The sequence below is a fragment of the Penaeus vannamei genome, chromosome 12 (assembly GCF_042767895.1).
Source record: "Penaeus vannamei isolate JL-2024 chromosome 12, ASM4276789v1, whole genome shotgun sequence".
In the NCBI taxonomy this organism is placed as follows: Eukaryota; Metazoa; Arthropoda; class Malacostraca; order Decapoda; family Penaeidae; genus Penaeus; species Penaeus vannamei.
The window spans coordinates 10,684,904-10,694,903 of NC_091560.1; the positions used below are offsets into that span (position 1 = coordinate 10,684,904).

Here is a 10,000-nt window from a genome sequence, read left to right on the forward strand (position 1 = left end):
GACTCGGCTCTTTATGACAAGAATAGATGGCAACCCTCAATACAGAGGGAGATCGTGAAAGAAAGCTTATTGAATATCTTATGATTGGGAGCTGTAAAGGATTACTTATTGAGGAAGTTTGTTGACCATAGTCAGTGTGTGAAATGTAAAGGCTACAGCAGCACTAGATCATTAGAACAAATGTTGATAAGTGATTGTGAGTATAGATTAATTAATTAGATTAGTTTTACCTTTATATTATGAGCCTTAATTTCTATGGCATCTCTGTATAACCATTGACTTATTGTAAAAGCTTCAGGTTTTTTCTTTCGTTCTTTTTTTTTTTTTTTTGTGTGTGTGTGTGTGTGTGTGTGTGTGTGTGTGTGTGTGTGTGTGTGTGTGTGTGTGTGTGTGTGTTTTCACAAAAGTATTTTGTTGCCTGATATTTTGTATAAATGGATTTTTTCTTTATTTTTTATCCAGTTCCAAGAGGGGAGGAGCAAAATGGTTCCCAGACCCAGAATGGATTAAACAGTTTGATGGGCCAGTAATGGTGCCATATGAGGGCCAGAGTTTGGAGATGCCAAGCTGGAATTCAAAGCTTGCACCCGTGGAGAAGAAAGTGCGCAACGTCAGCATCAACTTTGGCCCTCAGCATCCAGCTGCTCACGGTGTGCTCCGACTGGTTCTGGAGTTAGATGGTGAGGTAGGTTGAGTCTAAAGTTTTCCAATAAAAAAAAAAAAGGCTACTCAGTAAAAGTATATAGTTATAAGTCTCCCTGAAGTTGAATTTTATGCTACTAATATTTGGAAAATTTGACTACAGAAAGATATTTACTATACTTCAATTAATTTTACTAAAGTTCATGACAGAACAGTGATATTTATTTGTAACACCAGATTAACCAAATTTTTCTATGCTTATCATCACAATTAATGAAATGTCCATCTAACAGACAGTGGTCCGAGCTGATCCTCACATTGGTTTGCTCCATCGAGGTACAGAGAAGCTTATCGAGTACAAGACCTACACACAGGCTCTGCCCTACTTCGATCGACTGGATTATGTCTCAATGATGTGCAATGAGCAGGCCTATTCCTTGGCTGTTGAAAAGCTCCTTGGCTTGGAGGCTCCCATTAGGGCCAAGTACATTCGCAGTAAGTAAACACATTGTCTTTACAACTAGCAAGAAAATTATTGAGAGCATATGATATGATAGTTAGAATTAAAATTAGCTAGAGATTTAGCTGAGATTAACAAAGGTTACTAAATTGATCGTGTGAGGGTATCCATGTTAAGTCTGCTGTAGGCCGTAACCTGAGTGAATTTCTCCCTTCCTTCCATGACTCCTTGCATCCTTGTCTTCAAAGTAATAGTATGATCAATGGGTCACTAACAAGACCATTTCGGAAAAGAATAATTACAAATAGCGACAAATATGATGAATCAGTCACACAATCCTATAACTGGTCAGAAAAATTACTTACAACATATATCAGATCTTGTAAGTCCGACACTCACAGTTTTAGTTTGTAGGGTGTGATAAAAATTCATATTTACCTAATCACTGTGCTAAGATAGGGAAGATATGGGAACTGTCATAAAGAGAGGGAAATAATTCTATATCTGATATGTGAAGTAATCTGCATAGGCAAAGAGCAATGTTAGAAATTAAGAAAATAAGTCCAAAACCATTGTTTGGAGTCCCCTAAGTTAGGAAGGTTTTTGATTTCTACAGCAAAGTTTATTTCCATGAGTTCCCTTATGGTTGTTGGCTGGAGTAATAGGGTCATAGTATCAGAAGGGTGTGGTCACTTTGTAAATGATTACTGGGAAGGGAAGTATACATACACCATAAAGGGCCATTTTGATTGTCTATAAACAGGAGTTCAACGGAATTACAGAATTGAATATATATATAGAGAGACCTGATTTGCCTTGCTTTTCTTCAGCCATGTTTGCTGAGGTTACACGTATCCTGAATCACTGCATGTTCCTGGGAGCTCACGCCTTGGATATTGGTGCTCTTACTCCCTTCCTGTGGCTCTTTGAGGAGCGTGAAAAGATGATGGAATTCTACGAAAGGGCATCTGGAGCTCGTCTTCATGCTGCTTATGTGCGACCTGGTGGCGTTGCCTTTGTAAGTTTTGTTTTGTTTCCTATTCTTTTTACTTTTCTCAAGTTAAGTATATAAGAAATTTAGGGAAATCAGTTTTCAAATTTGTGTTTGTGTTTGTGTTTTAGAGTGAGAGAAAAAAAATAAATAAATAAATAAAATAAATAAATACTGTAGCATGTTAATCACTACTTAATCCTGAACATGAATCTTTGATTATAAATCTCTCTTTCCCTTCCTCAGGATTTACCAATTGGGCTGATGGATGACATATATGAATTTATCAGTAAGTTTGGTGAGCGTCTGGATGAAGTGGAGGATGTACTCACCAATAATCGTATTTGGAGGCAGCGAATCATTGACATTGGAACAGTCTCAGCAGAGGATGCTCTGAATTATGGGTTTAGGTAATATTAATCAATAATTCTATTAGATCTGAAATTTGCATATATGTATTTTTTTCACTTTTGCTATTTGAAAGGTTATCCTCATTGGATTTTACAGTTAGCCAAAGATAGATACACAGCCTTTTCTTGTTTAAAGAAAAAAAGGACTCGATACTTTTAAAATATTTTTTATAAATCTTTTTGATTATGTTGATTGTTAGCAAATAATTTATTGAATTGTTGATTATTAGTACTTTTTCATTTATACAAAACCCAAATTTACAGTGGTGTGATGCTTCGTGGATCAGGCATCAAGTGGGACTTGCGCAAGGCTCAGCCTTATGATGCTTATGATCTGGTGGAGTTTGATGTTCCTGTTGGGAAGAATGGAGATACATATGACAGGTCAGTTTGATAGTCATCATCAGAATGATAATCTAATTCATAGGGTTGACACATGAAATCTCCAGTCTTTTTGTTTGTGAATTTTGATTACAAATAAATGGCTTCACAAGCACTCCGTCACTAAAGAGCCAGTAATGCATATATGACCTCACCTAACTTCTGTATTTCTTTTTTTTTCTTCTTCTTTCTTTCTCTTTCTTTTTCTTCCTCCAATACTATTAACCCAATAACCACAGTATAAAAAACTGGCTAATTTTCCAGTAATGTAGGGTTATTAACGCACATAGTCAGTTTCTCCGGTTTATGCTTGGAGCTCTCAGTAAGTCAAGTACAACATTATGAACATAATAGTTTGTATCTCTATTTCTAAAACAAGTTTTGAAATTTTGAGTGCTTTAAGTGCTTTCATCTAATAGTGACACCAGGGAAATTATATTGTGACTATGATAGAAAGACCAGCTCTCTCTGATGAGTCAGTGGCATGAGGTATGTCAGTATGTGGTACTACTAATGGTTTAGGCCCAACTTTGCCATAGCATTATACTTATGCCAACTACAAACAAGTGTTAATGTTGATACTAGATTTGTTCTTATTGATATTATGATTAATATGATATTATTCAAATACTAATAGCAATATAAAATAAGAAATAAATCTTCCCAAAAATCAAGGAAAAAGATAGACAAGTAATGGAGGTAGGACTAGTAATTGACTCCTGGGTGACTAATTTATGTGGAGCCATCTATGTGTATACAAAATTGATAAAATAAAATCACTGTGGACATGGCATGTATGCACATGCCTTCCCTCACATCACTGAGTTAAACTAGACTTCTTTTGTAACTTATGTCCATCAGAAAATACAAGTGGTTAATGGGAACTAGAATTGAAAAAAACATCAAGTGTAGTTTGCATATGTTTTACAAGGAATTGTAATCTTTTATAAATTGTGCAGGTATTTGATTCGTGTGGAAGAAATGCGTCAGTCCCTCAACATCATTGAACAGTGCTTGAACCAAATGCCTCCAGGTGAAGTTCGTGTGGATGATGCAAAGGTCACCCCCCCAAAGAGAGCAGAAATGAAGGTAAGAAGCTCATAGGGCAGTGATATGTTGCTGTGGCAGAAGTATTCCCCTCCCCCTTTGCTTTTGGGGAATGGATATCATAAACATTTTTAGATAGTGAAGTATAGTTTTTTTCTAACATTTCTGTTTCTTTGGAGCATGTTCCTAAGACAAAACCCAGGAACCAGGGATTTCCCTTTTAAAGTAGTAACTTACTTTACCATAGTAGATGGATTGCAGTGAATGTTAATATAGCTTGTAGATTTTGCTGTGAATATATCTATAAACACTACTGCTATTATAACCTAGTAAAACAGAGCTGCACAAAATTATTTCAAATACAGTTTTATCAACTTCAAATAGAACACAAAAGGTGAGTCAGTAAGTAGCCAAAGCAAAGGTGAATGGAATGTATCCTTCATGAAGTCCTATCAGTGACAAATAGTTACAGGAGTTGGTGAGTGACTTCCTTTCAGGCAGGCTAGCCCACCACTAAAGTAATGTGCCATAAACTTGTAGCTTTCTTTACTCTTCTGTTATGTGAATGGAACAGGTGCAATTAGTATGCTGACTCTCGCATCTTATCAAAATCTTTGACAGCACACAGCACCAAACTTTAGGACATTCTGCAACATGTGTTTTGTTTCTGGCGGTGCAGGTTTGTACAGTTGGCCCTTGATTCAAGTTGGCAGTTTATGAGGCAGGATCCTGGGACTGAAACTTTGGAGTTTCAGTTGTTCCCATAGCTTTATAAAACACCAAAATGATGGTTTTAATTGCTAAGGCCTGCTAATAGGAGCAACTGAACTGAAGATCATTAAGGGTTGGTTCAACATTTTCACAAGCATAAAAAGAGCACTCTTTTTGCTGAACCCCACCCCCCTAAAAGCGTATATCTGATAAGGTAGATGCCAGAGGTGCCCTTGAGCAGACAGTGTAGTCCTGTGAAAATGTTCCTGATAGTCATGCTCCCCCTAAAAGCTTTATAGGGGATCATTTTTATAATTAGGGGTCATTTTACCTAGGGAGAAGTAATAGGATCATTTTCAGTTGGGATGTATCAGAGCCAGGTAAGTTTAAGAAATATTTCCTACCAAGTATTAAATATACTATCTTTCAACATAAATGAATTTATCGACCATTTATAAAATCAAAGAGTACATAGGGTCCTGAAGGAAATGATATTCAGCCACAGATACTGAGAACTTGATATGATCTGACATCGGCATTTTCATAGAATTTAAAAAGCGTGCGAATGAGTTTAACCCCCTCCCTCAGTATGCGCTTTGTATGCTTGTGAAAATATTGAAATTTTTGAACCACCCCAAAGTGAATATAAAAGGAACAGTTCAGGGATCAAGAAACTGAGCATTTTGATGATCTCGGAACAGTTTGCTGTGGCAAGATGCTATTATATTTTAGCCATATTAAAAAAAAATAATAATAAATAAATAAAATATTGGTAACCTTGATATTAGTACTAAGGAGCATATGAACTTTGATAATGAATGGCTGCAGGAGTTTAGCCACCAAGGAGTTAATTAGTAGACCTTGTGGCCTAACGTGGTTTCATCTTTCCTTGAATTTTCAGGAAATATTGATGATATTATTATTATTATATACATAATTATAATGATGTTATGACCCACTGGATGCGGATGTTTCACAGTCATCACGTGGCCCAAAATATGGTCATTAGGCTTATGTGAATGACTACTCAGATGGATGTGTGGCTTGTAGGTCATGCGCATTCAAATACTTTTGTGCAGTGACAAGATTCCATGCCTCCTCTTAGCAATATTAATTTTACTTTGCACAAGCATTTTTAGCTTTTTTGGCATTTTCCAATTATATTTGTCATTTGATTTGCTTTATCCATATGATAATAGCCTGACTCCATAACATCTTTTTAGGTAGCCCATAATTCAGTGCAGTAATAATTATAATAAGTAATTATTTTTTCCATAATATTCAATCTCAAGTACAACCTGTGCCACTGATCATGACAGCCAGGAATAGGATCCTGAGGATGGAAATGGCATCCTCCTAGAAGGCAGTGCTCTTCTAGTCATGGTTCATGGATCGTACATTCCACACTAGTTTATCATTGAAAATAATACAAAAGCCCTTTCTAAAACACCAAATGAGTCAAATCACTCTCCAAGCACTTGTGTAGCCATCCATGTGTAAAGATGATTAAATAAGATAAACCCAAAGTGGGCTTGGAATGAACACACTTGACATCCCAAGCTGCATTGGATATAGGGAAATTCATATCATAAGATAAATCTGTGGACTTTATTACATGCAATCCACCTTTTTGTAAGCATGATTTTTGTACCTGAAGGTAATGTAGATGTAAATGTAGCTATTTTATGATGTGGCATTCATTTATGGTAAGGGTTTGGTAAATTGAATTGTTCTCTTTTTAATAACTTCATTTTTTAATGGTAAATGATGTTAAGAGTGAATAAGGAAAGGTAAGAGTATTCTGTAATTGTAATATTTTGTTTTCTTGTGATGGTTTTAGTCACTCACAGTTATGTCTTATCTTTTGCTTAGACATCCATGGAAGCCTTGATTCATCACTTCAAGGTATTCACACAAGGCTACCAAGTGCCACCAGGAGCTACCTACACTGCTGTTGAAGCACCCAAAGGAGAGTTCGGTGTCTATCTTGTATCAGATGGATCTTCAAGGCCGTACAGGTTAGTTAAATTCCCACTAATATTTTTTCTGGTTATCTTCACCTCAAAATTTTATGATAACTTATTCTCTGCTTGAATATAATGAAGCAATGAAGTTAGATGGCTCTTATCATTATTCCCATATCATCAATTCATATGTCATATGTAAATGATCAGATATTTATTGATTTGATTTGAATATTCATTTTTATTTGTTTTTATTATTTCTTTTGGATATACTATATGTAATTTTTTTGCATGTTGTAAATTCATCCATTGTTTCCTTTCAGGTGTAAGATCAAGGCTCCAGGATTTGCTCACTTGGCTGCTACTGATATGGTTGGAAAGAACCACATGTTGGCTGATATTGTAGCCATTATTGGTACCCTGGATATTGTGTTTGGTGAGGTAGATCGTTAAATGTTTGAATGCCCTAAATCCTTGAAAGAAAAACATTGTAAATATATCTGTCAAGATTTACAGGTTTTGTATTAAAGACAAATGTATTTTGGATTTGATTTATATCAAACTTGTTGATTTTGACAGTGTTGCATAACATGAAACAAAGTGAATATTGTACTACAAGTAACAGAGTGAAGTAGAACAAGGGGAAAAACTGAGACTTGTTAGGGCTTGGTTGTACAAAGTTCAAGCTCATATCTCATATGTACAGAAGTATTTAATGACAAATAATATTGATGGATTTTATTTATATTTCCTTATCCTTGGCCTAGTGTATATTTCCCAAAGTACTTTGACACCGGTAACCCTAATGAAAATGAAAATCTTAGTTGGCAGCTTCTAACCCCTGCCACTTGACCTTCATTGATTGCAAATGTTATTATTTTTAATTGTTATTATTAAAGCATTTTCAAAGAAGTGTATATTTCCTGAGGTACTTTGACACAGGTAACTGCACTTTGTCTTGATGAAAATCCTAGTTGCCAGTTTTCAAGCTAAGTCATTTCATTTTCATTCATTGCAAATATATTTTTTTCTTCATTAATTTTTAAAATACTTTTCCCATAGTTATTATTAAACCTTTTTCTAAGAAAAGGCATTGAAAACCACTTACCATATAAAATTGCAAAGTGACAAGTTCAAAAAGGGGGCTGAGCTAATGACACCATTATGTTTAGCCAGTAAGAGTATACTGTGAGATATCAGATATAACTACACATTTGTATAATTACTAGATATTGTTATAATTATCAGGAATAAAGCCAAAATTTCCCTCTTGTTTATGAAGAGTTCCTTGCCATATACTGTTGGTCAGATTGTGGAGAAGACTTACTCGCCTGCCTAAGGGACCGTAATGTGATATCAGTACAGTGCTACTCCATTCCTCCTAAAGGTCATCGTGAGAACCCCACCAACATTGCCAAAATTATTTTCTGTAGACATGACCTTCCCTTTACTATCTACATTGGTGGAGAATCCCTCCCTGTCCAACCATACCAACCTCTTCCCTGTCAATGTCAAAACTATTGGCGTTTTGGTCATCCTGCCAAACACTGCCGTTCCATAGCCCGATGCCCCCTTTGTGCCCAACCTGGTCATAACCGATCAAACTACTCTGCACAATCACGCACATGTGCTAACTACGGCGGCCTCCATAATGTATTTTATGGAGGCTGCCCCACCTACAAGTTTGAGTCTGAGGTGGCAACTCTCAGATACAAACTTGGTCTCACTCTTCTTGAAGCCAAACAGGAAGCACGTCGACGAGGTTTCTCTCATACTCCTTACTCCAGTCATGTCGCTCACTCTGCCCCTCCCCCTCCTTCCCAAGATGTTCTTACACCTTCCCTTATACCTACTTACTTCCCTACTTCCACTTCTACCTCCTACCTTCCCCAATCAAAATCTTTTGCCACTCTAAATCCAGACACTCCAATCTCAACTACAGCCCCAACTCCCTCCCCTCTCCCTCCCCGCACTACCCGCAGCGGACAGATTAAATGTTCCACCCCTTCTCCTACCACACATTCACTCCCGCCTACCATTGCCATTACTCCTCAGACATCAGTCTCTTCTCCCTCCCCTCATAAGAAATCCTTTGTTTCACAAAACTCTCCAACCTATTCCACTGCAGAAACTCTAGAAGATATTCAAAACTAAATGCTCGAGTCCCAAAATGACACCGAAACCCCTCACCCACCCTCAAATTCCACAAATCCCGCTCCCTCCACATTCAAAGTGACTGCCGATATCCATCCTCCTAATATTTCTCTTACATCCCCCCTTCCTACTCCTTCCCGACACAGCCCATCCCCCTCAAGATAACCATCCTCTTCTTACTCATATTCCCCCTACACCCCTTCCTCCTACTCCCTTCCAACACAGCTCAACCCCCTCAGCTCCAACTGCACATACATTAACCCTCCCTCCATCCCCTCTATCCCTTCCACTCCCTCCTGGATACACACGTGAATCCCTTATGTCACAACTAAGCCTGTCCCCAGATCCTCCTCTTCCTGATACCCCTCCTGACAGTACATCACAACCTCCCCCCCGCCCCCAATTCCTTATATCACCCTCTTCCCTTCAAATTCTCCAAAACGCACTGTACCGTTAGCACTCGTAGATCAACTAAAATATAGCTCTCCTACATTGGAATATTCGCTATTTCCGTTCTCACAGACCTCTTCGTCATATCCTTCCTATAACCCATCCATTATCTGCTTCTAAGAGACTTTTCTTACACATCCTCCTATACCAATTCCCAACTCTCCAATGTAATGTCCCTCTTTCAGATCCACATATTCTGTTCTCCTGTCCACGTTTTGCTACAGCCCGCACCTCTGCTTTCCCCCACCAATCCTCCCTTCACCGACCTTCCAACCTATACAGAATCCATGTTCTCCTTCCTCAGACGCATACATATTCTTCACCCGATCTAATCCCAATACCTAAACCCACCTTAACCCATTCGCTCATCAACTTTACCCATCTTTAACCTTTCAACACTACTAGATAGTTGACACATAACAACTATCACCCTTCATCACCCTTTACTGTACCTTCCTATAGTGCTATGTGACCTTAGATGTCTAGCACATTTATTTTGCTTTTTAACCAATAACCATTCATAAATATATGTCCAAAAATGAAATAAACATGTTTTGAACGTACTATCAGCATAGAAAGCTGAAACTAATTGTAAATTTGTAAATATCAGAAAATGCCACTTGATCAAAAGAAAATCCGCATGACAATGTTTGGAGATGAGTTAAAATAATGAGAAAAGGAAGAGTACAAGACCGAGTGGAATCATATGATGGAACAGGAAAATTTTATTACATTACCTAATGACATACTAAGCAAACAATTACTTCAAAATATCAAATACAAACTCGTT

General features: G+C 37.3%; 1 protein-coding gene across 1 annotated transcript in view; it reads left to right on the forward strand.

The window, feature by feature from the left end:
* The window catches only part of ND-49 (NADH dehydrogenase (ubiquinone) 49 kDa subunit), a 9,199-nt gene extending 1,852 nt beyond the window's left edge, over positions 1-7,347 (forward strand). The window contains exons 2-9 of the mRNA XM_027354202.2: positions 463-685; positions 936-1,137; positions 1,933-2,120; positions 2,340-2,503; positions 2,768-2,887; positions 3,844-3,973; positions 6,515-6,660; positions 6,930-7,347. Coding sequence (XP_027210003.1) covers positions 463-685; positions 936-1,137; positions 1,933-2,120; positions 2,340-2,503; positions 2,768-2,887; positions 3,844-3,973; positions 6,515-6,660; positions 6,930-7,059 — 1,303 coding nt within the window. The 3' untranslated portion in view covers positions 7,060-7,347. The remainder of the gene's footprint in view (positions 1-462; positions 686-935; positions 1,138-1,932; positions 2,121-2,339; positions 2,504-2,767; positions 2,888-3,843; positions 3,974-6,514; positions 6,661-6,929) is intronic.
* Positions 7,348-10,000: the final 2,653 nt, after the last annotated feature.